The 27,529-nt window shown below is 35.9% G+C and overlaps 1 protein-coding gene across 2 annotated transcripts in view; it reads left to right on the top strand.

The window, feature by feature from the left end:
* Positions 1-27,529, top strand: part of Rad50 (RAD50 double strand break repair protein) — an 89,981-nt gene that overhangs the window by 30,711 nt on the left and 31,741 nt on the right. For both annotated transcript variants that reach the window (XM_047555270.1, XM_047555271.1), the window contains exons 13-20: positions 147-384; positions 7,554-7,743; positions 8,096-8,222; positions 8,675-8,868; positions 11,260-11,370; positions 11,848-11,940; positions 12,016-12,129; positions 25,923-26,050. In XM_047555270.1, the coding sequence (XP_047411226.1) occupies positions 147-384; positions 7,554-7,743; positions 8,096-8,222; positions 8,675-8,868; positions 11,260-11,370; positions 11,848-11,940; positions 12,016-12,129; positions 25,923-26,050 (1,195 nt within the window). The remainder of the gene's footprint in view (positions 1-146; positions 385-7,553; positions 7,744-8,095; positions 8,223-8,674; positions 8,869-11,259; positions 11,371-11,847; positions 11,941-12,015; positions 12,130-25,922; positions 26,051-27,529) is intronic.

Below are 27,529 nucleotides of genomic sequence, written 5' to 3'. Positions count from 1 at the left end.
CTCTCAATAAATGTTATTCTTTTTGTATGTTTCAAAAACAACTTGTACATGTATAATGTGTTTGTAAAGCAAGAGGAACAATCATACATTTGTAGAAGAAGGTAGATATTTTTCTCACCAGAAATTTATTTATTTTCTTAAAATAGCCATGCTTGCTGGAGCCACAGCAGTTTACTCCCAGTTCATTACTCAGCTAACAGATGAAAACCAGTCATGTTGCCCTGTCTGTCAGAGAGTTTTTCAAACAGAAGCCGAATTACAAGAGGTCATCAGTGATTTGCAGTCTAAGCTGAGGCTTGCTCCAGATAAACTCAAGTCAACAGAGTCAGAGCTAAAGAAAAAAGAAAGGCGGCGTGATGAAATGCTGGGACTTGTGCCCATGAGGTGAGAACAGGGATTTATCATTGCTGTACAGGTAGCAGTTGCCTTGTAAGGCCTGGCCACAGTGCCTGGCATATGGTAGGTGCTTGGTAAGGATGTGTTGAAAAATTAGAAATCAAAGTCAGGATTCTGAACCAGTAATACCTTACCTTGTGTTATTTATATGATAGAAGAATCAGTGATTTTGTTTAAAGGTAAGCTTGTTTTTAAAACTAGGTATACTCTTTACGTGTGTGTGTATATAATTCCTGAGGCATACATTTTAATAGATTTAGAACTGTCGATAGTCACTTTCTCTAGCAAAAGAATTAAAGTCCTGAAAAATACTTTCAAAAATCAAATTTTAGGGACTGGGGAGATAGCTCAGTCGGCAGAGTGCTTGCCTTGCAAGCACAAGGCCCTGGGTTCGATCCCCAGCACCGCAAAAAAAAAAAAATCAAATTTTAAACTTTTTTTTGTCTTTCCCCCTTCAAAATGGATGAATCAGATTGTTTCTGTTGTTGTGTTCCCTCACCCAAGGAATTTATTCATTTTTCTCTTTCTACATTTTCATTGGTACATTGTAATTGTACGTACGATGGGATTTTTTGTTACATATGCATAAATGCACAAAGTATAACAATGTAATTTGACCAATATCACTCCCCAACATTTCCCCCTTCCCTTCTCTCCTCCTACCCACTGGACCCTTTCCGCTACTGATCTTTCTTTGACTTTAATGAGGCATCCATGCCATCTTTCTTTCCTTTTTCCTTTCTAGCTTCCATATTTGAGAGAAAACAAATGACCCTTGACCTTCTGAGTTTGGCTTATTTTGCGTATTTTTCTGTCCATTTTCCTGCAAATGACATAACTTCATTTTTATTTATGGCTGAATGACACTCCATTGTATATATATATATACCACATTTTCTTTATTCATTCATCTGTTGATGAACACTTAGTCTGGTTCCATAGTTTGGCTATTGTTAATTAAGCTGCTGTAAACAGGGATATATATGTATCACTGTAGTACGATGACTTTAATTCTTTAGGATAAATACCAAGGAGTGGTATAGCTGGATTATATGGTGGTTCCATGCCTAGACATTTGAGGAACCTTCATACTGCTAATTTACAATCCTACCAACAGTTGCACAAGAAATTTAGATGGTAGTTTTTGTTGTTATTTTGTTTGGTTTGGTATTGGGGATTGAAATCTGGGTGTTCTACCACTGTACTACATCCCTGTTCCTTTTTATTTATTTTTCATTTTTTGAAACAGGGACTTGCTAAGTTTCTGGGACTGCCCTCAAACTTTTGATCCTCCTGCCTTAGCCTCCTGAGTCCTGGGATTATAGGCTTGCATTGCCACACCTGGCTAGATGATGATTGTCTTTTTATAAATAAAATCAAGTCAGGAAACATATAATGATTGCCCTGATATATCCCAGAACATAGAGTACAAGTCTGATCACAGAGACCAGTAAGACATGATCCAAAAGGAGCTAATAGTCTAATTAAAAAGAGATAAATTCTCAGTATTAGAAAGCTGGGCTTAATAATGTGCTTAGAAATACACAAGTTAAAAAGAGAGAAGCCATTAGATAAAGTGTTTTGAGAATGAAGTAGGAATGATAGTAAAAACCTGGAGAAGTCTGTATGACTCAGTTAGAAGGAGGAAAGGGAAGAGGGAAATTAGAACCCTGTATGCACAGGAAGAGCAGTAGGACTTCTGCTGCCACTGAAGTGTTATTTGGTATTTGAGAAATCATTCGTAGGGATTGATTCTCATAAGTTGGAAAGTTAAGGCTACATTAAATCAGGCCTAGTTATAACAGTTTCATGAGTTATAAAGAACCATCTTAAGGGATTTAATGAAATGTGTATTTTTAGGGAAATTGAGTGATTCAGGATGAGAAAATATCTGGAAGCAGAAAAACCAGGAGAATATATTGTCCAGGAAAACCAAGGATGAATTTCAGGAAAAAGGAGGAAAGGTCTAAGACAATGTTCTTTGTGGCAGCCAGCTGCTAAGTTGGTCCCCAGTGGACTCTGCCTCCTGGTATTCATTTGTTGTCTCCTTTCATGATATTGCAGGTTTGATCTGTGTAACCAATAAAATGGGACAAAAATGATAGTATGTCCCTTCCAAGGTTAGGTTACCTAAAGTGTTATGGCTCCTATACCCCGCTTCTGGGAGAAGGTAGTGGTCGTGTTGTGAACATTCCTGTGGAGAGGCCCATGTGGCAAGAATCTAAGACCTTTGAACACGTAAGTTTGGAAGCAGGTTTTGTAGCATTAAGCCCTGAGACAACTGTATCCCTTGCTGACAGCTGGTCTTTATGAAAGACCCAATGTCAAAAGCATATTTCCTGATCCTCATAACTTTGAGAAATAATGTGTGTTTGTTTTAAGCTGCTAGTTTGGGGGGATTTTATTATGTAACAGTGGGTAACTAGTGTAAGCACCAAGTTTCATGAGACCACAGAGAACATATGATAAGAGGTAGAGCAATAGTTCAAGAACGAAAAGGAAAGAGAATAAAATAATATCTATAAAAGATCAAATAGAATATAAAGCTTGAAGTTATAGAAAGTACACATAGAGGAATGTAAAGTTGTTAGTTGTTTGTTCTGTGGAATATAATTAGTAGCAGAAATTAACATAGTGTTAAGTTTTAGGACCCTTCTCAGAGTAAGGTGCTTGTCTTATTCATTGTTGTGTCTCCACAGGTCCTTATTATATTGTAACTTTGATAAATGTTTGATGAGTGAAGGAGAATTGTAGGAGCTGTTCTACTTGTTGACATGTAACAAACATCCTCAAAACTTAGAGCCTCACAGCAGTGATTTTTTTTTTTTAATGATTTTTCTTGGTTTTTGTGAAGTGCCTGGGCTCAACTGAGTGCTTCTCACTGGAGTCTTTCAGGTGACTGCAGTCAGATATTGGCCATAGTTCTCTCAAGGCTCAACAGGGCTGGACATTCAAGACAGGTCATTCATGACTACAGTGATGCTGACTGCTGGCTGTGAGCTCAGCTGGAGCTGTCAGACAGGATGCCTTCACATGGCTGACTTACCAAAGGAAGTATCCCAAGTGCAAGTATTCTAAGAGACAGGAAGTAAAAGCTGCAAGTCTCAAGGCCTGGGCCTGAAACCAACACAGTGGCTCTGCTGCCATTTTTTTGTTGGTCAGAGTAATCAGCAAACCTGCCAAAATTGAATCACAGAAGACACTCTGCCTCTCAATGGGAGGAGAGTCAAAGAATTTGTGACTGACCTTAATCTACCTAGTATTCTTAGATCTATAGCAGCACCTTGTGCCATTTGTGTCACCACACATTAAGAAGCTGGGGCTGGTAGAACTCAGTGTTAGAACACTTGCCTAACATGCATGAGGCATTAAGTTCAATTCTCAGCACTGCATGTAAATAAATAAATAAATTTCCATCAACCAGTATTTTAAAAAAGAAGAAGAAGAAGCTGAAGCTAGAAAAGGTCCAGAAGAAACACTTAACAGTAGACCAAGATTTTAGCAGGGCTTCTAAGTGAAGACATGGTGAAACCATTTCTATTAAAAATACCAAAACATGAAAACCAGAAGAGCAAGCTAATGATGGCTCCCAGAGTGTTTACCAGCCTCTAGCAGGAAGCCATCCTGGAGAGTAATGAAATTAGTTTCTATGAGAGAAGAAGTCCTCTCTCCCAGAGTGGGAAATTAACTTTATGAAACAGATTCCTAATTCTCGCTCTGCTGAATGACCTTAGGGATACTTAACCCATCTGGACCTTAATTTTCCCCATGTAAAGTGAGGGGGTTGACTTAGATGACCATTAAGTTTCCTTCCAGCTCTGGTTGTAGTATAGGACACTGCTTTCATACACCTCTTGGGTCAGCAACATTTTCAAGGTCTATTTGTGATAGTCACTTAGATTTATTTATTGGTGAAATAACATGGAACGTGAGGATTATTATTGGTGGTGAAGTAATGAAATAAGAAAGGTTATATTTATCAGGTACCATTTGTCTTTTCACCGGTTGTGCCCTTGATGCCAGTGCTTTCATGAGAACTGTGTATTCATTCAGCCAATACATTCTTAATGGATACTCTTGTGTGGTACTGGTAATGCAGCAGTAAACAGAGTAGACAAAGTTTCTGCCCTCACTGAGTTTATATGCTAGTAGGGAGAAGACAGATAGTAAACAAATAAGTAAATTTACAGTATTCTGGTGATGATCAGTGCCATGGAGAAAAGTACAGTAGGATAAGGGAATAGGGAGTGGCTAAAGGGTGATGGGAGGGAAGCTGCTGATGAAGGTAGCATTCAATTGGACACCTTAGAGAACTGAGGGAGTCAGCTACACATTTGCCCAAAGGAAGAACATTTCAGTCAGGATGAAATCTCAGAGGAGCTGCCACAGTTGCACATGCCTGTAATCCCAGTGACTCAGGAGGGTGAGACAGGAGGATTGCGAGTTCAAACCCAGTCTTAGCAAAAGCAACTCAGTGAGACCCTGTCTTTAAATAAAATACAAAATAGGGCTGGGGATGTAGCTCAGTGATCGAGTTCCCCTGAGTTTAATCCCTTGTACCCACCCCCCAAAAATAAAAAATAAAAAAATCTCAGACATAACCTGAAGGCCAAAGGAAAAAGTAGTAAAAGATGAGTTTGAGGAGGTAGGAGGAGACCAAATCATGCTTATCTTCTTTGGGGAAAATAATATTTTCATTTAAAGCCCAACAGTTAATTTGAGGCTGCCATTGTGAATGAAATCTCAGCTGAAAATACATCTGTTTATCATTTCGTCTAGTACTTATTCAGATTCATTTATTATAGAACCTCATTTAAATAAAAATCAACTGATATTTTCCATTTCTCCCAAAGATTATTTTCCTTCATTACTGTACCTGTGTGAGCCCTTTTATGTACAATGCTTTTAAAAGGAAAAGCTGTCAAAAATAGGTGAATTGAGTTTCTGGGGAAAAAGGAAAAAAAAAGAAAAAAACCAAGAAGAATACATTTTAAATGTCTTACCATAAAAATAAATATGTTAGTTAGATTTAATCATTTCACTTTGTATGCCTATATGAAAACATCACATATCTCATAAATATGTATAATAATTACTTGTCAAAAATAATAAAAAAAAACTTGTGACCCATGAGAAAAATAAATATTGAAAATAAATAATAAAATGTCATAAAATAAATAAAAACCTCAGAGAACCCCTAACAGATCTCAGTAGCCCATTCTCCAGGGAAGTTACTTTTTCTCAGAACAGTTATTTTAGCATCTTATATCTATTATCAAAAAAGAACGTACCCACCAGGGCATAGTAGGACTTAACTGTAATCCCAGTGACTCAGGAAGATGAGATAGGAGGATCACAAGTTCAAGGCTAGCCTGGGGAACTTAGCAAGACCCTGTCTCAAAATTTTAAAACATTAAAAGGACTGGGTATATACTGTAGCTCAGTGGTAGAATGCTCCTGAGTTCCATCACCAGTACCAGCAGGGGAGGATTGGGGCACTAAAACCTGCACCTCATTGATGAAGGGTTTTGTGTGTGTGTGTATGGAAATGTAAAAAATGTACACCTATAGTTTTTCACAAAGACACCCCTAGTTTTGTGAATGCTTGACCATCATTAAGCTCTCTAGTTATGTTACTTTTCAGGTACAAAGTATATAACTAAAGACCAACAGGTCTGTGACAACAATATTCTGTAGGTAACATAAGCATGGAATTAATTACTCATAATCTACATACCTTCATACTTACTTATATATGAAATAAGAATACTTCATATTTCTGTGATGTTAAAATAAAGGTCTGTTGCCACAGATGAGTTCAGGTTGGCATTTCTTGATCATATCATAGCATGCACTATTTTTTAACCATTATATGATTACAGTGTGGAAGAGCCAACCCTTGAGTTTCTGGGTTTTCTTTTTCTTTATTAAGATTCCTATTAGCAATTAATTTATTATACCACTTTAGCACTATACTAATTTAATTTTAAATAAGAATTTGGAATTTTTCTGAAATAAACTTGATTTTTTAAAAAAAGCTGTAATACAAGTTTTATTGCTTCAGAGGTGTTAACAAAAATATGGAGCCAGTACCTGTCTTAGTGGCAGCAATTCATTAGTTAGTAACAATAAAAAGGTTGACAGTTTTTATACGTTTAACCTTTGTATCGTTTGGCTGAATGGCTGGCTTCTATCCTTCCTCTATAATTTTTTCAAATTTTTATTTTGAAATAATTTTCTACTTACAGAAAAATTGTAAAATGGTATGGAGAATTCACATGAACCCCAGCTTCTCCTGATATTAAAAATTTGTATAACCACAACAGTTTTAAAATCAGGACTATAATGCTACTAAATTATAAATCTTATTTGAATTTCAGCAATTTTTCTGTTATTCTTCTTTATTTGTTTCAGGTTCCAACCCAGGATCCCATATTGTATCTAGTTGTAATTTTTTCTCAGGCTTCAGCAGTCTATAATAGTTCATCTCCTTCTTTGTCTTTCATGACCTTGATACCTTTTTTTTTTTTTTATTTTGTACCAGGACTTGAACCCAGGGGCACTTGACCATTGAGCCACTTCCCTGACCCTTCTTACTTATTTTGAGACAATGTCTCACTAAGCTGCTTAGGGCCTCACTTAGTTGCTGAGGCTAACTTTCAACTTGTGATCCACTTGCCTCAAATTCCTGAGCCGCTGGGATTTCAAGTGTGTTTCACTGCACCGAGCTAACCTTGACACTTTTAATGAGTATGGTCAGTTAATTTGTAGGATCTCTCTGTTTGGCAGGCAACCATAGTAATAATTATTGCAAGCAAGATTGGTATTGGTAGCAATGGATACTAAAATCAGTGGGTAGAAGTTTCAGAAGCAGGATAGTTACATATTCTCAACATGTCTATCCTAAGATTTTTTTAAATACAAAGAGAAATATAATAATTTTACAGTGAAGAAACCTGACTGATAACCACCTTAGCCAAGTGAATAATAGTGATATCACCACTAATAAAGATGTAGTGACATTGTGTAGCCACAGATATGATGCTCAGGAAAGGAGCAGTGTCATTTTTATGGTACTCTTGCCAAAAATGCATAACCTCAGTCTAACTATGAGAAAATTTCAGGTAGATTGCTCTAATTGTTTGTTTTCTGTTAAGGCAAAGCATAATTGATTTGAAGGAGAAGGAAATTCCAGAATTAAGAAACAAACTACAGAATGTCAATAGAGACATACAACGCCTAAAGAATGACATAGAAGAACAGGAAACACTCTTAGGTACAATAATTCCTGAAGAAGATAGTGCTAAAGTATGTCTGACAGATGTTACAATTATGGAGAGGTTCCAGGTAAGTTTATTGTAGTGTAAGGCAGAATAAAACTTGTTTCTTAGTGACATGAATGTGAAATGTGAAAGTGTTAAAAATGGTATCTAGTTTTCAGGTATGTATTGTGTTTAGAATTCCAGGTAGCCTCAGGAAATAGCTGATTCATTTACATTCTTGAGTTTTAAATTTTTTATTCATAGATTATAGAAATTTAGACATAATTCTGGTTTTCATTTTTAGTAAACTTCCTTTTGTCTACATCATTTGAATTGCTAAAAATTAATTTCACTTTTATCCTGATAAACTCTGCTTTAAAACTTTTGAAATATAACACAATTAATTCCTTAGAGGAAATAACTGTTCATTTCTTAAGATGGAACTTAAAGATGTTGAAAGAAAAATTGCACAGCAAGCAGCTAAACTACAAGGAATAGACTTGGATCGAACTGTTCAACAAGTAAACCAGGAGAAACAAGAAAAACAACATAAATTAGATACAGGTAATATAGTCTGCTTCCTCATCCATAAAGATTTCAATGTTGCCAGCATGTGCTTTTATGGTAAATTTTATACTTGTTATATGGACAAAGAACTTTCTTCCTTCCAGCCCACAGTATATATCCATTCTCTTTTTTTCGAAAGCATTGCTTCTTTGTTTCCTTGCTTTGCACAACAGATTTGGGGAAGGTAAGAGTGTCAGATGAACTGTACTCCTCTCGGTCATGTCTGCCCTGGGAGCTTTACCTGTAAGTAGTCAGGAGAGGACAGCAAGCAGTTTTGGGAACTGGAGGGGTTCTTTTTATACTTTCTTTTTATACTTTCATTGCAGTCAGAGGAGCCCACAGAAATTCAGCCTTGGTGGAGTCCATAAAACTATAAAAGCTGAAAGGATGCTGCTAATAATATTTGTGTACCCTTTCATTAATCACCATGTCAATATGTTTTCATGTAGTTTCCAGCAAGATTGAATTGAATCGTAAACTTATACAGGACCAGCAGGAACAAATTCAACACTTAAAAAGTACAACAAATGAACTTAAATCAGAGAAACTTCAGATATCCACTAACTTGCAGCGTCGCCAGCAACTAGAGGAGCAGAGTGTAGAATTATCCACCGAAGTTCAGTCGTTATGTAGAGAGATAAAGGTATGACAGTTCTTACATGTTTGTTTTTAAAATTAGTTCAAATATATGAAATCATGTTTATTGGTATAATGGCCAGAACTATAGTTGCTATGAGAATCAAATGAAAATGTTATAATTTTGTGGTTCCTGAGTGATAGAATTTGTCCAAATAAGTAAAGATTTCTGGAAAGAGGAGTCTGACTGTGGTAAGAAAGAACCAACTGCTTGGTTAAACAGTGAACTTTATGTTATTGGAAGTGGTCGGGTAGTGGGTTGGATTAATATACATAAGGGTTCCTTGTGTGGGATGTTTGTGTTAACTGTGGATGCTAGGTCCATGGTAGTCTCTTATCCATCAGAGCATTGTTTCCATTTGATTCTAGATGTGGTCTCTGAATCCTTACTAATACAATGTAACAGGCACTGATTTGCCACATGTACTGGAATGCATTTGCCAAGGCTAATATAGATTAATCAAACCTAAGACTTAACTAACTAAATTTATGAACAGTTTTAGAAACATCAACTGAAGTTGTCGTCGTCTTCTCTTTTATTATTATTATTATTATTATTATTATTTTATTTTATTTTTTTAGTCCTAGAATTTAACCCAGGGGCATTTAACCACTGAGCTACATCCCCAGCCTTTTTTATTTTTTATTTTGAGACAGGGTCTCAGTATGTTGCATAGGGCCTCGCTTAGATGCTAAGACTGGCCTTGAACTTTACAGTCCTCCTACCTTAGCCTCCCAGGTTGCTAGGATTACAGGCATGTGCCACTGCTCCCAGCAGTTTTCATAATTATACATAGTCATTCAGGAAGCACTGAATAAATTACTGAATCCTTTTATCACTAATTACTATAAATGTTTCTTTAGTTCTTAAATAATTTAGGATCACAGATTATCAGAGGCTTAGAATATAATATAAAGTAGTATTACTTTACTCTTTCTTTCTTTTTTTTTTGCTGACCTTTTATTTATTTATTTGCAGTGCTGGGGATTGAACCCAGGGCCTTATGCTTGACAGGCAAGCACTCTACAAACTGAGCTGTATCCCCAGCCCTAGGCCATGTTTTTTCATTTGTCCTTTTTCTTTAAACAGGATAGCCAAAGATACAGATAGTATGTAGTAAAACAAATTCTAAGAGACTGATGTCACGTGCTTCATTTAACCTAAGTTTATTCATGCTTGCCTTGGGAGGGGGACTAATCATTTGGTAAAAACATAACAATAAAAACAAAAAATGTCCTATCATGTACAACTTTTAATGATGTACCTTAATTACCAAGTCTAATATTACAGAATTGTATTTTTTTTACTATTTATAAATCACTTTGACATTAAAACATTTAGTGTTTCAGCAATACTATTGAGACAGATGATTAAGTCCTTTTTTAGAAAAAGAAATGGATTTACAAATGTCCCATGAGTTGCCCAAGTTCATGCACCTAATAGGCAGCACTGATTTTCAGATGTCTTCTTACATTGAAAACATTTGACTTCCCACCAAACCATACCACTTTCCAGTATGAGAAAATATACCTAGTGAAGTAATCCTAAATAATTATATCTGTCTTTATAGATTCAGTAGATATTTCAGGATCATAAGGTGCTCGGGGGTCATTTTTTTGAACAGTAATTATCATACAGATATGTTGTAGAGATGTTACAAAGATAAATAATGGGAACTTATGATTAGTAAAATAGTTTATTACTTGAAAACCCTCTTCCTTTAGGTGTGGACACACCAATATGAATATACTTTTATTATTGTACAATAATTGCTTAGCAGACTAAGCTTAAGGACAAAAGTGGTTTTGCCATCATAGTCCCACCTATAAGAGAATATTGAACCAAATGAGCTTTCCTGTTCTTAGAACACACAGAACTGACATAGGCCCCTGTGAAACTCCTGAAAATGCGTACCTAAAGCCACATGATAATACAATTGGGAGCATATGGCCTGAACCAACTATCAAGTCAGTGACTGAGGCAATCTTGCATAGTGGTTAAAAGAGTAAACTCTGTAGCTAGATTGAATTAGAATCTTGGCTACATCATTTACTGTTGTGACTCTGGACACATTTTTCTCTGTGCCTGAAATAAAAGGATGAAAATAGTGGTAACTTCCTAACAGAGCAAATGAGTTAGTTGACTTTAAAACCTAGAACATAAAAAGGGCATTTATTAAAACTGTAAAGTCTAGGACTGGGGTTGTGACTCAGTGGAAGAGCCCTTGCCTAATATGTGTGAGGCACTGGGTTCAATCCTCAGCATCACATATAAATAAATAAAAATAAAGGTCCATTGACAACTAAAAAAATTTTTTAAAAAAACTGTTAAGTCTGACACAGAATAAAATAATGGAATGTTATATAAGACTTTCTGTTTTTTGTTTTTTGTTTTTAGGATGCTAAAGAGCAGATAAATCCTTTGGAAACAACATTGGAAAAGTTCCAGCAGGAAAAAGAAGAATTAATCAATAAAAAACATACAAGCAACAAAATAGCACAGGATAAAGTAAGATTTCATTCATGTATTTACTTATAAAATATCTTTATTAAACTCACATTTACAGCACTGTCTTTTCATGTGAAATTAAATAGCTTGATAAGATTAATAGTATTTTTAGATTCATTATATGTAAGTATATTTGTTGGGAGAGGGGAGGTACTAGGGATTGAACCCAGGGCTTTGTACATGTTAGGCAGGTGCTGTACCATTGTGTTAAATCCACAGATAATTTTGATATTAGAGATTCTTGTTAGAATAAGAAATAAAATTTAAAGTGTTTTGCTTCTTGATCTAATATAGAAGTTAAGAATTGAGACTGTTGAATCCATTCCCATTGGTAATAAAGGGACTTATATGAGATCATAAAGTTTTTATCTGGGGAAGCTGGAACTGAAGGTTCCTAACTTCCAAGCCATTGTTTCACTGTGCTGTCCTATTAAGTGTCCTGATCCCATCCAGAATAAATTTAATACTTTTCCACAGCTGAATGATATCAAAGAGAAGATTAAAAATATCCATGGTTATGTGAAAGACATTGAGAATTATATTCAAGATGGAAAAGATGACTATAAGAAGGTAATTTAAAACTTAAAATTATTAATTTAGTTATATTTTCATTTCATGCACTTAAAAGTTTTTCCTTTTTTATAGCAAAAAGAAACTGAACTTAATAAAGTAATAACTCAAATAAGTGAATGTGACAAACATAAAGAAAAGATCAATAAAGAAATGGGAATCATGAGACAAGATATTGATACACAGAAGGTAGGTCTTTGTGCTCATCGTATCACTTAGACATTCTTTTCTCTAGCTTTATTATAATAGAAGATTCATTGAGTAGAAATGCAAATAGAAATCAATTCCAATATCATATTTTTGTTGTTCTTTATTTTTCATTTTTATTTTCAATAAAAGGCCCATCTGGTAAATGTTTAAACATAAAGACATAAGACTAAATGTCCTTCTCCTCCTAATTCCCAGTTTCACTCCTAAATGTCTTTATTGTTGCAATTTCATATTTGTTCTTAAAGAAGTACTAGCATGTACTAGCAGACAGAAGGATAAATAAGTTTAGATTTATTTGTGTGTATGTTTATATTTATTTTGCAGATGGGATCCTACCATTTATATTATTCTGTACATTTTTCACTTCACAGAATTTGATCTTACGTATATATCACTTTCTTTTTAATGATTATAAGATGTCCCATTTTGTGTATGTACTATAACTTGATTACTTTTTTTAAACAGTATAGCAATGAATATTTTTCTACATGCATCTGTATGTTTTGTTTTGTTTTGTTTTGTTTGCAGTACTGGGGATCGAACTCAGGGCCTTGTGCTTGCAAGGCAAGCACTCTACCAGCTGAGCTATCTCCCCAGCCCTGTGTGTTTTATTTTTCTAACATATCTTTATGTAGGATAAATTGACAAAAGAGAAATTAAAGTCTAATGTATTCCTTTTGGGGGCAGGGTACTGAAATTGAACCCAGGGGTACTTTACCACTGAACTACTTTCTAAGTCCTTTTATTTTGAGACAGGGTCTCATTAAGTTGCTGAGACTGACCTCAAACTTGCAGTCCTCCTGCCTAGCCTTCTGAATCATAGATGTGCACCAGTGTAACTGACTTTAATGTATTCTTTAAAGTTATCTGTAAGGGAAATATTTATAATATTAAGTTATTTTGCAATTGATTTCATCTATTTATTAAGGAAATCAATGTAAATAAAATCACATAGAGATATTATATTCAACATGCCTTAGGCAGCCGTGGCAGTTAATGTCATTGAAAACTGCATTTTTCAATAGACGTATTATTAATCAAAATAAATTTCACCCTACTGATCTATATGTTTTTAACTTTGTGTTATTAAGATAGAACTATATATGGATATAATAGAACTGATGTGAAATTAATATTTTCCTTACAAGTTTCAAGAATCACTTGATTGTATATCTTGCTGAATAAACTCATAAACTCATTTTTCAATTTAATTTTTAAATTTAATGACTTTTATGATAATGTATCAATAGAACAGGCTTTCTTTTTTTCCCATCAATGACTAATGCTGCCAAATGGACTCTACTACTTGGCTCATTGCCCCCCAAACCCACTAAACCCAATACAAAAGAATATTATTCCAGGTCCTCCTTAGGAAAGGAAGAGACAAGTAGAGTATTTAATTAAATGGTGGGCATATTATCCTTCTTTCCTTCCAACTTCCTGGCACCACAATTGCAATGCTGTTTTTTTCTTTTGTCCTTTGGTTCTTCCTAGCTACAAAAAGTCTACCAACATCCATCTGGTACACAGCATAACTTTCCCTAAATTAAACTTTGTCCCTATTAAAATTATGTGATTTAATTAAAAAATATTCTTGTTGTAAAAATGTAAATATCACCAAACATTATAAGATTCAAACTGAGGTGAATAAATCAAATTGCAAAAAAAAAAAACCTGCATTTTTCTGTTCCTGATATTTTAAACAAAATTTTCCATCTGACTGTTTTAATCACTTGGTTATAAATGTGCCATAATGCCTGGCCAGACATGCCAGGCATGTATTATATGTATATAAAAGAAGTCTGGCCAGGCATTATGGCACATTTATAATCAAGTGATTAAAAATCTCTTTGAAGATTATCCAGATCAGCTTTCTGCTGAGTTCTCTGACTGTAGCATCAGGAATTTCAAATATCAGTCAAAGGTAAATTGGTCATCTAATAAATGCCAAATACTTGTATAATTTATGATATGTGTATTACAAAGAACTTAATTATCACTAGCTTATATGTGGGTTGACTCTATAATGTAATCACAGTCTATTCATAAGTAACAGCTCCCTGCCTCTCTTTATGTATACACTTATATACAGACACATACAAAAACTTAAGATTTACCATCCTTTTCAAATTGGTCGTCTGAGCCTAGTGAATGTGATGGCATCAGTTTGCTTTGTAACCTGCCTTATTATAGAAATTATTTACAAAGTTATAAACAGTAGAACATTGTCAAATATTTATTACATTAAAGTGAAAACAAAGCAATATGGAAATAAAGACAAGAAGGTAATGAAACCAGGAGAGAAGTAAGTGTGTGTGTGTATACACACATACATACTTTATATATGTATATAAATGAAGTCTGGCCAGGCATTATGGCACATACCTGTAATCTCAGCAGCCCTGGAGGCTGAGACAGGAAGATTGTGAGTTCAAAGCCAGCCTCAGCAACTTAGTAAGACCCTAAGCAACTCAGTGAGACTCTATCTCTAAGTAAAACACACATACGTAGAAGGGTGGGTGGCTGCAATGTGGCTCAGTGGTTAAGTGCCCCTGGGTTCAGTTCCTGGTACCAAAAAAAAAAAAAAAAAAAAAAAATCAAATATGCTTGCTAAAGATTCTAGTAGTCCAATGAAGAAAGTCACAATTCATTAAGATTTTACTTGTGTCAAGGCTAAGAGAAATGAGTTCCCTACACTGAGACCAGAGAACAATGTTTCTGTTTTCAGAAAGAAGGATACTTTGTAGACTAATAAGAACTGTGTCTTCAACAAACTTCATTAGGCTTTTCTTTTAAACAACATGTTTCAGCATCAGCTCTTATAGAAAGTGAGATGATTGAAGCTTAAAATACATGTTACAGTGATTTTTTTTCCCTCTAACCTTCATGTGAGGTGTTTTTTTTTAACAATATCTATAATTAATTTAAATATAAATGAACTAGATATTGTAATTAAAAGGTATAAATGTTCAACATGTGTAAAAAGCAAGCAATAACTATATGCTCTCTCTATATTGATTCTTTAAGAATCAATATACCAAATAGGGTAAAAGCAAAAGATGGGGAAAATAAGCATGAGAAATCTGAAGTAGAACTATTAATATAAATTTCAAGAAAAAGTATTTTCAGAGCTAAAGGGGAACATTTCATAACCATAATAGGGTAACTTGTTTAAGAAAGTATAACAATCCTAAATGTATGTACCTAATAACAAAATTTCAAAATACATGAAGTAAAAATGAGTAAAACTAGAAAGGTAAATCCATAATCATACTTGGAGATTTTTAAGCCCCCTCACTTTGCTGGAAGGAGTAATGTTATAGAAGGCTTAACAACATTATCAGCCACCTGACCTACTTGTTATTTGTAGAAAACTGTACACAAAAATGGCAAGTAGAAAATTAATAAGGATAGATTACATTCTCTCATAAAATAAGCTTTGAGAAATTTTAAAAACTTGAAATCATGCATACTGTTTCCTGCATGATGTATTACATTAGAAATCAATTACCTTAAGATATATAAAACCCCACCCCCATATCTCAACTACTTCAAAATTAAATGACATACTTATAAATACCTCACAGAGCAAAGAATAAAGCACAAGGAACATAAATAAAAAGTGCTTTGAACTAAGTGATAATAAAAGTTTAAAATAGCAGAATCTCTGGGATGAAATAGTACTCAGATGAACACTTTTTTTTTTTTTTTGTGGTGCTAGGGATTGAACCCAGGGCCTTGTACATGCAAGGCAAGCACTCTACCAATTGAGCACCTCAGATGAACATTTATAACTTAAAGTATTTGTATCAGAAAGAGGCCAGATTAACAATCAGATTATTTTCAAATTAGATAGTAGGAAGGAAAAAATAAGAGTAGGAGCAGAAATGTGTGAAGCAGTAAAGAAATAATATAGCTAAAAGTTGAGAAATATTAACAAGTCTAATCAAGAAAACAAGAAAATATATCAATGGAAAGGGAGCTATCAAAACAACCCTAAAGATGCTAAAAATGTAGTAAGGTAATATTACAATTGTATAATTACAATTATATAGCTTACATAACTTGGTCTGTTTTAAAAGATTAAAAACCCCGCTTGTTTACACAATCCATGTGAGTGATATATTTTTTCACATCCCTTCACCTTCATTCTGTGGATATCTTTGCTTATGAGGTGAGTCTCTTGGAGACAGCATATTGTTGGGTCTTGTTTTTAAATCCAGTCTGCCAGTCTGTCCTTTGATTGATGAGTTTAGACCATTAATGTTCAAGGTTATCATTGAGATATGATTTGTGTTCCTGATCATTTTGGTTTATTTCTAGTTTTTAATTTGAATCAATATCTCCTTTGATTGACTGTCCTTTAGTGTAGTTCTTCCCTTCACTGATTTTCACTTTTTTTTTTTTTTTCATCTCATGTTCACGTAATATTTTGTTGAGAATGTTCTGAACTACAGGCTTTCTGGTTGCGAATTCTTTTAATTTTTGTTTATCATGGAAGATTTTTATTTCATCTTCAAATCTGAAGCTTAAATTTGCTGGATATAGGATTCTTGCTTGTCATCCATTTTCTTTCAGAGCTTGGTATATGTTATTCCAGGACCTCTTAGCTTTGAGGGTCTGGGTTGAGAAACCAGCTGAGATCTGAATTGGTTTCCCCCTATATGTAATCTGATATTTTTCTCTTGCAGTCTTTAAAATTTTATCCTTTTTCTGTATGCTTAGCATTTTCATTATAATGTGCCTTGACTTAAGTCTGTTGTAATTTTGCACATTTGGAGTCCTGTAAGCCTCTCGTATTTGATTTTCCATTTTATTCTTTAGATTTGAGAAATTTTCTGATATTTTTTCAATGAAAAGATTCCTTTGGTTTCTGTTACCCTGCCTTCATCTATCCTGATAAATCTTAAATTTGATCTTTTCATGTTATCCCATTTTTCTTGGAAGTTCTGTTCATGTTTTCTTAACATCTTCTCTCCATGATCAACTCTATTTTTAAGATTATATATTTTGTCTTCATTGCCTGAGGTTTAGTCTTCCAAGTGGTCTAGTCTGTTGGTGATGCTTCCTGTTGAATTTTTAATTTGGTTTATTGTTTCCTTCATTTCAATGATTTCTGTTATTTCTTTTTTTTTTCCCAGAATCTCTCTTTATTGAAGTGATCTTTTGCTACCTATATTTGCTCTCTGACATCATCCTTTACTTCACAGATCAGTTTAATTATGTACATTCTAAACTCCTTCTTTGAAATTTCTTCCACTGTGATGTTGATGGATTCTGTTATTGCAGTATCTTGGTTTGCTTGGGGCGATTTGTTTCCTTGCTTTTTTATGTGGTTTGTGTGTCTGCCCATCTAAGAGTATAAAATCTGAGGCAGCAGAGTTTCTACCCTGTGGACTTATAGTGTCCCTGAAGGTTTCCAGTACCTCACTGTTTAGTGGGAGACAAATAATAACAACCAGTGCAAACAATTTACATCATTAAACCAAATAGTTCTGCTGTGACATCTACAATGTTAATTACCACAACAAACAAATGATATGATCAGTTATGCCTATAATAAAAACAGCAAGTTTGCAAAAGGGTTTATATTTTTAAATGGTGGACAGGGAGAAAACAGAAGTGATATAAGATGTGATGATTATGAGGGAGAGAAGGAGGAGAGAAGACAGAAGTAAAAGATGAAAGGAAAAGTGAAAGAAGAAACAATAGAGATTGGCTGTTAGTAGAAGAAAAGAGAATCAAGGGAAACAGGTAGAAAAAACATATAAAGCAAAAATTTAAATAAAAAAATTAAAAATACAAATAATAGAATACAAAACAAGACTAAAACATACTAATCAAACATCCTGGTTCACAAAAAACCAATCCATGTAAAATAAATGGCTTCAAAAATGCTAGTGATGAGAAGAAGGAGACAAAAAAAGAAAAAAAAAAGGAAACTGTATAAATGTCCATGTACCATTAAGGTCACAATTAAACAGTAAAAAAGAATAAAGAAAAAAAATCTTGATGAAAAGTTAAAGAATTCTTTTTGTTGGAGTTCAAAGTATTCTCAGCTTCTCTTCTCAGAAATTTTAGGTGGGTTCTTCTGGAGTGTGATTCTCCACCCTGTGGATTTCTGGAGCAAGAGAGGTAATCCCATCAGGGGAATTCCTGGAGGCAGGGTTTAGGCTTAGGTGGACTCCAGGCTCTTCACTGAATGCTAATTGGTCTGGAGATTATAAATCAGCCTACCTCCAGGACCCACTGTTTATTGGTCCATGCTGGAGGACCTTACTCCAGGGCTCCCTTGGGTTCCACTCGTGTGGTGGGGGAGCAATTCTAAGTCCCCTACATCACCTGCAGACCCCATGTTTTCTAGTCTCCAATTTCTCCTGCCCCACCCTTCTAAGTTCCTGGCCATGTGAGTCTCTCTCAGTCCGTCCTGCAAGCAGTCAAATTAGAGGAGACAGGTAGAACCCAATGGGTTTCCCCAACCTTTGTCCCTTGTGTAAACCTCACTCCACCTTTGGTTTTCTTCTGGTCACTTAAGCACTCTCTGTGTCATGCAGCATGTGTTTACTGGGCCTGTCTTTTGGGCCAAACTCAGGTTTGCCAGGAATCGGCTTTCTCAGTTGCTGGCCCCTGCACCACAGCTGCAAAATGGTTCCTTCCTTTACCCTCTGCATGCTGCCTGGAGAGGTGGCAACTTCTTTCCCCACACTCAGATATCTTGCGATGCGTCCATCAGGTTTGTTGGACAATGCCCTTGGTCTCTAAACACTCCATACCCAGACACACCTGGGGCCTCCCCAAAATGGGGATTCCTTTAATTCCCTTAAACCCTCTACTATGCTCATGGAGGGACCTGTCTGGCTGGAGCTTCCAGCCTGGCTGTGATAGCAGCAGTGCCCTATTAGTGTTTTGAAAGCCGTGATTCTTAGCTAGAGCAACCCATCAGAATCGTCTGGGTTCTTACACTCCTAGGCATAGAATCAAGAAAATTGAAAACATATGTTCCCACAAAACTGGTACAATAAGTGTTCTTAGCAGAGTTATTCAGAATAGTTAAAATGTGGGAGCGACCCAAATGACTATCAGCTGGTGAATGGATAAACATAATACGATATATGACTGCAGAGGGATATTTTTCAGCCATAAAAAGTAAGTATTGGTATCTTCAATGACATGAACTTTGAAAACATTAAGCAAATAAGCTAGTCTTAAAAGATTTAAAAGATTTATACATACTGTATAAATCTATTTCTATATGAAATGCCCCAAATAAACAAATTCATGGAGACAGAAAGCAGCCCCTTCCTGGGACATCCTTGAAGGATAGTGGTGAAGGGACATCCCAATGGGTAGTATACCTGGTGATGCCCTTTGCTTAGAAGGAGAAATAGCCAGATGTGCATTTTGTATAGATTAATGAACTATAGCCAGTGGTTTGGCCAGATGGTCAGGGACTTGAAAAGAACATGGTTGGAAAATTGGTGAAAAAGAAATTTGGGAGGCTGGGTGCAGTGATGTTCTCTTGTAATCCCAGCAACTTGGAAGTCTGAGGCAGGAGGATTGCAAGTTTGAGGCCAGACTAGGCAATTTATTGAGACCCTGTTTCAGATTTTAAAAGGGTCCAGGGGGATGCTGGGGATGTAGCTCAGTGGTAGCACGCTTGCCTAGCATGCACCAAACCCTGCCCTCAATCCCTAGTAGCGACAAAAAAAAAAAAAGGATATTGTGGGTAGACCTCATGAAGTAGACAAAAATAAGCAAATATATCTGTGTCCCAGGCAAATGCTTATCAAAGGGTGGTTTCAGCAGAAGAGGACTTTAATAAATCACGTGGCTAGGATGACCCACCCTGTGAATACTAATTAGCCTCTTCTCCCAGCCACTGTCATCACATCACCTAAAGGGCCTGTGTTTTTTTTTTCAGATACTATCAACATTTTATTAATAGCTACTTAATGAGAAAGAATATTTTAGGCTATTCTTTCACCCAGTTAGATGATTTTTTTTTATTGTAAACAAATGGTATACATGTTGTTTCTCTGCCTGTACATGGCGTAAAGGCATACCATTTGTGTAATCATAAATTTACATAGGGTAATGTTGTTTGATTCATTCTGCCATTTTTTCCCTTCTCCCCCACCCCTCCCACCCCCCCTCCCTCTATACAGTCCTTCCTTCCTCCATTCCTGCCCCCCTCCCTAAACCCAACTCCAACCCCAACACTAACCCCTCCCACCCCCCATTATGTGTCATCATCCACTTATTAGCGATATCATTCTTCCTTTGGTTTTTTGAGATTGGCTTATCTCACTTAGCATGATATTCTCCAGTTTCATCCATTTGCCTGTAAATGCCATAATTTTATCATTCTTTATGAGGGCCTGTGTTTTAGTCAGCTGTTTCGATGCTGTGAATAAATGATCTGACCAGAACAGTTTTAAAGGAAGAAAAGTTTATTTTAGGGCTCACAGTTTCAGAGGTCTCAGTCCATAGACAGCCGGCTCCATTCCTCAGGGACTGAGGTGAAACTGAACATGATGGTGGAAAAGTGTGGCAGAGGAAAGCAACTCACACCATCAGGAAGCAGAGAGAGACTCCACTTGCCAGATATAAACATATACCTCTTAGCCACACCCCCAATTAACCTCTTACTCCAGCCGTGCCCATCCTGCCTCCAGTTACCACTCAGTTAATCCCATCAGGGATTAATTCATTGATTAGGTCAAGGTTCATGAAACCCAATCATTTCTCCTCTAATCCTTTTTGCATCTCACATGTGAGCCTTTGGGGTACACCTCATATCCAAACCATAACAGCCTGTGAACAAAGTGGCCATGGCTGCAGGGATGGAGGTTATAAGTGGGCTTGGCAACATAGACTTCCACACTGAAAACTTAACACTGAACCCCTAATATGGCAACATTCCCTATGGTGGTTAGCCAGCTACCTCTTGGTAGTTTGATTATATTGGACCACTTGCAGCATGGAAGGGATGTGTTTTGTCCTTACTAAAATAGACAGAAGAGTATGGATTTGCTTTCCCTGAGAGCAGTGCTTCTGTCAGAATCACCATCTGCTGGTTACAGAATTCCTTATCCACCATCATGGTATTCTACACAGTACTGCCTCTGACTAAGAAACTCACCTCACAACCAAAGAACTGTAGCTGTGGGCTCCTGCTTATGGAATTCAGTGGTTTTTAACATATTCCCTATCATCCTGAAGCAGCTCATTTGATAGAACTGTGAAATAGCCTTCAGAAGTTGGATTTACAGTGCCAGCTAGGTGATAGTACTTTGCAGGACTGGGACAAAGTTCTCCAAAGGGTTGTATGTGCTATTAAAAAAGGACCAATTTATATACCATTTCTTTAATAGCCAGGATTCACAGATCTAGGAATCAAGGGGTAGAGATAGAAGTACCTGACACTTATCCATAGGGACCCACTAGCAAAAATTTTTGCTTCCTGTTCTCCTGACTTCATGTTCTGCTGGTTTAGAAGTCTTAGTTCCAAAGGGAGGAATGCTGCTGCCAGGAGACAAAACAATGATTTCACTGAACTGAAACTTTAGATGGCCACTCAGCCACTTTGGGCTCTTTATGTCTCTGAGTCAACAGATAAAGAAGGAAGTTACAGTATTGACTGTGGTGATTGATCCTGACTACCAAGGGGAAATTGGACTACTGTTGCATAGTGAGGGTAAGGAATAGGATGTCTGGAACACAGGAGATCCTTTGGTATCTCTTAATATTACCATGCCCTGTGATTAAGGTCAAATGGAAAATTGCAGCAACCCAATCCAGTCAGGACTGAATGGCCCAGACTTTCAGGAATGTGAAGATTTGGGTGACCACATCAGATAGAGAACCATGACCAGCTGAGGTGCTTACTGTGGGCAAAAAGAATAAAGGACGGTAAAAAGAATAAGAGAAGTAAGTTTTGAATACCAGCAATGACCCACGTGACCTGTTACAGAACTAAGAACTGTAATTCTCATAAACATTTTCTTCCTGTTTTGTTAAGAATGTGTGTGTATGTGTGTGTGTGTGTGTGTATGTGTGTATACACAGTCAAGCATCCCTAAATGATGGGGATAAATTCTGAGAAATGGGTCATTAGGCAATTTCATCTTTGTACATACATCACAGAACATATTTGTACAAACTAAGATAGCTACATCATCACTAGGCAATACAATCTTATGAGACCACCATCTTATCATATGTGGTCTGTCATTGACCAAAATGTTGTTATATAATGTGTGACTATACTATTAAGTTTACATCTTACTGTTCAAGTTATGGGATATCAGGAGAAGAATGAACATTACCCAGGAACTTTACCTGCTTTTCTGGGGAATGGATTAGTGAGTTTTCAACTGAATGCAGGATTGTTGTGTCTTGTTAGGCAGAACTATAATCTTTCTTTATTTGGAGATTAAGTATAGTTTAAGGAGATGTTTGGGTGCCAGGTTGAAAAGGGATGGGCTTGTGATGGTTAATTTTAAAGGTTTCAATATTATTGAATTAAGGAATACTTAGAGAAATATCAAAATGTTACTCCTGAGTGTGTTTGAAGGTGTTTTTAGAGTTGATTGGTCTGTGAGTCAGTGTACTAAGTGTGGAAGATCTGCCCTCAGAGTGACTAGACATGATCCAATTAGCTAGAGACCTGAATAGGAGAAAAGGGAAGAGGACTTCCTCTTTCTTTCTCTGGAGCTAGGACACAATTCTTCTGCCCTTGAACTCTAGGCTCTCTGGCCTTAGGACTCAGAATGTAAACCAGTGGCCCCCTGGGTTTTCAGTCCTTTGGTCTCCCACTGAGAATTATACCATTGGCCACACCAATTGACCTCTCTGGTTCTGAGCCTTTCACTCTTCCACTGAACCATGCTTCTGGTATCCCAGGGTCTCCAGCTTGCAGACAGCCTATCATGAGACTCCTCACCCTTCACAATTACATAAGCCAATTGCCCTAATAAATTCCTTCTCATATATCTATATTTATATGTCCTATTAGTTCTGTCTTTGGAGAGACCTAATTCAGCTAGCTGTCTGTATAATATATCATCTGAGCTAAGTGATAAGGGTTGCTATTTTTTACGGTATTCTATTTTTTATGTTATTGTATGTATCTTTATTTTATTTATTTATTTTACGTAGTGCTGAGGATTGAACCTAGTGTCTCACACATACTAGGCAAGCACTCTACCACTGAGCTACAACCTCAGTAGGGTTGCTATTTAAGAAATGGGAAGCCTAATGGTATTTGTTTACATGCTTATTTAAGCTCTACTAAGTTTAGTCCAAAGAATAAAATAATTTGAAATCTAGTAATCTGCCTCCCTTATTTTTCAGATGAAGGGGTATATGAAGGGGCATGGAGACAACCTGGCTTGCCTAAGGACACAAAAATAGTAACAGACTTAGAACTTGACTATTCATTGTCAAATTTCTGGTGTAAAATGGGAAAAAGTACTGGTATACTATCACTCAATCTGGTTTTATTTCCTCCCTTTCTCGGATATTTTATAAACTATAATTGGAATTCTCACAGCTTAAAGTTCAAAGGATAAATTTGACCCAGAAAGCATTTTACACTCAATTATTGAGCCACTCTACTGATTACAGACACTAACTTAATTAACCTTCACAATAGCTCATTATAATAGGTAGTATTCATTAACATGTTACAAGCGAACTGAGGCTCAGAGAATTTAAACTAATTTATCCAAAATTGGAGCCTAGTATACCTGACTTCAAAGCCTATGGTTTTTAACTACTCTGCTACATACTGTCTTTCAAAACTAAAGAATAATAAAAGCTGACCTAAAAGAAAGACATGCCTGCTTTCCTGGTGATCATGTAGGAAAATAGACCACAAACATCACTCTGTGACAAAAATCAGTCTCACCTAAAATGTGATAGCCCTTTCCCCCAAGAGTCCTTTCACGAGATCCTGAAAGCAAATTCAAGTATTACATAGTATCAGATGAAAACAGGCATTGGGACATTCTCCTTTTCCTAATGAGGAAAATGGATATAGTATAGTTTCCCATGTAAGAGCCTTGAAGAGGTGTAGCAGTTAACTACAGTGCCATAGCAGCTATCTACAGCTACATATGGTACTTGCCTCAGCCTCAGAGAACATTTAACACCGTGTTATTCTAGCTACCTTATAATATTGCCATTAGCAAAATTGTGTATGTTTATAGTATTTTAAGAAAAATTAAGGTAGGCTTACTTTTTGACATTTTTAAAAAACATTTTAAAATGGTGACTTCCAGATGGTCAAGGGTTGGACATGAACATTAAACATATGAGAGAAAGCCTTGACTTCCCTTCTTGCTCCCACCTTGACCTTCATTGTTGGCAGTAAGGTGTTACCAAAGATCTGACCCTCCCTCCTTGGCTACCTGCATCACTGAGTTTAACTCAGCAGCAAGGCCTATTGTTGGAGGTATCCCACTCATCTTGGAGAAGTCCTGACTCCAAACTCAGGTTAAATTTCCCACATGTGGGTTTTTGTGGGCCAGACCACCACTATTTCTGCAAGATTTTTTTTTTATTATTCCAAGGAGTCAACTTATAAATTGCTTCCTGATGTTTGTCTCTTTATAATGTAATTCAGTATAAACACCAGGAAAGCTACTGAGAAAATTTTTTTTGCTGCCATTGCTAAGTGATTATCTTTTTTTTTTAAGGAAAAAAGTTCCCTGTAGTAACAAGCAGTTTTTACAAATTCATTTCAGTGGCCAGGAAAGAATGAAGAAATTTGTAGACAAACACTACTTTTATAGTATCTCTTACTGCCTTATATGACCATTATATAGATTGAGAATCTTACCTAAAATGCATGAGACCATAAGTATTTCGGATCTTTTGGATTTGGAGTATTTGCATAGATTTTACTTGTTGAACAGCTCTACTCCAAAAATTTGAAATGCTCCAAATCCATGGTAGATGCTTAAATTTGTTTTTCTAAACCTGAAAGCAGAGGTTGTATCTGACATAAACTTACAGAATTTCATAGTCTTGGCACATGAAAAGACAAAGTACAGGGAGACTTCAACAGTAGTAATGACCTCTTGTGATTTTTTAAAAATTAGATTTATTTTTAACTGATAACATAAAGACATTAAAATTGTACATATTGATAGAGTCTTGTTATCTTTTAGATCAATAGACTCCATATCAGGGTTTCTAGACAAGATGATCCACTAGGATGTAGGTACTAAATATTAAAATGTCTAATTTTGGGGAGTTGGGGATATAGCTCAGTTGGTAGAGTGTTTGCCTTGCAAGCACAAGGCCCTGGGTTCAAATCCCCAGCACCGCAAAAAAAAAAAAAAAAAAAAAAAAAAGTCTAATTTTTTATTTGATCATTTAAAATTCCTATTTTGTATGTGTTATGAGGAACATGTTTAATCGCATTTTTAGCCATATACTTCATAAGTTAACAAGTATACAAAGATATATGCTCAAACGATTTGTTATGGGACCACCCCATTAAACAGGAAAGTAGCTTTTTACATCATGGTCAGGAAAGGGCAGTAAAAGCTGCATTATAGAAGATGTCCCTTCTGTAACTGTCAGTGAGCCATCCAGATTAGTCTAGTCCTAGAGATAACTTCACACTGGTTTATTCTCCCTCTGTCCAGTTTAGCATGATTCTAAGTAAGGCAGAATTAGCTCTACCTGTTGGCATGTGCCTGTTATGGATCTCATTTAGTAACTTAGTTATTTTCATTAACTGACTAAATATTTATATTTAGATACAAGAAAGGTGGCTACAGGACAACCTCACTTTAAGAAAGAGAAATGAAGAGCTAAAAGAAGTTGAAGAAGAAAGAAGACAACATTTGAAGGAAATGGGTCAAATGCAGGTTTTGCAAATGAAAAAGTATGTTTTTTAAAATAGTTTTAAATTTAAATAAATTAATGTAATGTGAAGAAATTAAATAGCTATTCTACAGAAGAATTTAAGCCTCAGCCTAATATCCCTGGAGACTTAACAGGAAGGTGGACAGGGTTTTTATATTTCAAGACCTTAAAAATTGAATTACTAAAGAAGTAACATAAAATTGATAATCACACTGGGAAGGGGCAGTGATCACTCAGTATTATGTCAAATCCCCAAACTTCTGCTGACCTAGTACACAGAATAATGGTACTGAGCACAGGGAATGTATGACTGTGGATCCTACCTGGGTCATAGCTTGTACAGTCTATAATATTGTCAGTGGAGTTATTTCCAGAGCAATTTGCCAATGGAAACCCATGTCCCAGTTATAATTTTGTGCCCACTAGAATAATTTTGAGTGTGTGTGTGTGAGTGGGAGATATTAGCCAGACTCTTGCTTCAATTGGTATTATTGGTACTTACTGTGGGTGCTACCTTCTTGGTACAGCAGGTTCCTGCTTTGTCTGCATTCGAGTTAACTTAGGAATTCTGAAAGAACCTGGTTGATGCTAAGACACTAAGCTGGTATAAAAGGTTGTACTTGCCAGACACTTAAATTTGAACCTCCTCAACTGGTTTAATCCAGGTCTCATTTATTCATTCAACTCTTGCTTGTGCATTTTTCAGAAATCTGGATCAAAAAATGCTTAGGATTTTCTAAAGCATATAGTAAAAGTGAAGTTCTAATTTAATTTGTAAATAACAAATGGTTGACTTGTGTTAAGTACTTGTTTTATCTATTTAAAATCTCTTTGAAATATCAAAGACCATAACTGGAAGAGCTTATCATCTTTGGCTTCTTCATTTTTTGTGGATTTGGACACCAAGACCAAGAGAAGTCACAGAAAAAATTATGATGAAAGCCAAGAATGTGACGCCAACATCCCTTTAGCTCTCAAACCTCAACTCTAACAGTATGATATTAGTGCCTTCTCTGGCAAGTTGTAAAAGGAAGACTTGTGTAAGAAATTTTTAAATGAAATAATTTATTCTTTGCTACTGAAGACCCAAACCAGATATTTTTAAATTTCTTCTGTGATTAGTACTTGTGCTTTTTACATTCAGACCACTAAATTCATCTGTTCTTTTTCATACCTTTCTTCAACTAGGATTCATCAGAAATGTCAACAGAGGGCTGGGGAGATAGTTCAGCTGGTAGAGTGCTTGCCTCGAAAGCACAAGGTCCTGAGTTTGATCCCCAGTACTGCAAAAAAAAAAAAAAAAAAAAGAAATGTCAACAGAACATACAATCAGGCCAGCTCTCAGATGTCTATAACCTTGAGAGCAATGTCTAGCTCATAAAAGGATGCTTAATAAGTAAACAATTGTTAAATAAATAAATAAATTTTAAAGTGTACATTGAGGCCTGTGTAATCTGCCAGATTATCATAAGATTTTATTTATTTTACTTCTTTTTGG

Source organism: Sciurus carolinensis, chromosome 6 (genome assembly GCF_902686445.1).
Source record: "Sciurus carolinensis chromosome 6, mSciCar1.2, whole genome shotgun sequence".
Lineage (NCBI taxonomy): Eukaryota > Metazoa > Chordata > Mammalia > Rodentia > Sciuridae > Sciurus > Sciurus carolinensis.
This window is presented reverse-complemented; position numbering and strand designations above follow the sequence as displayed.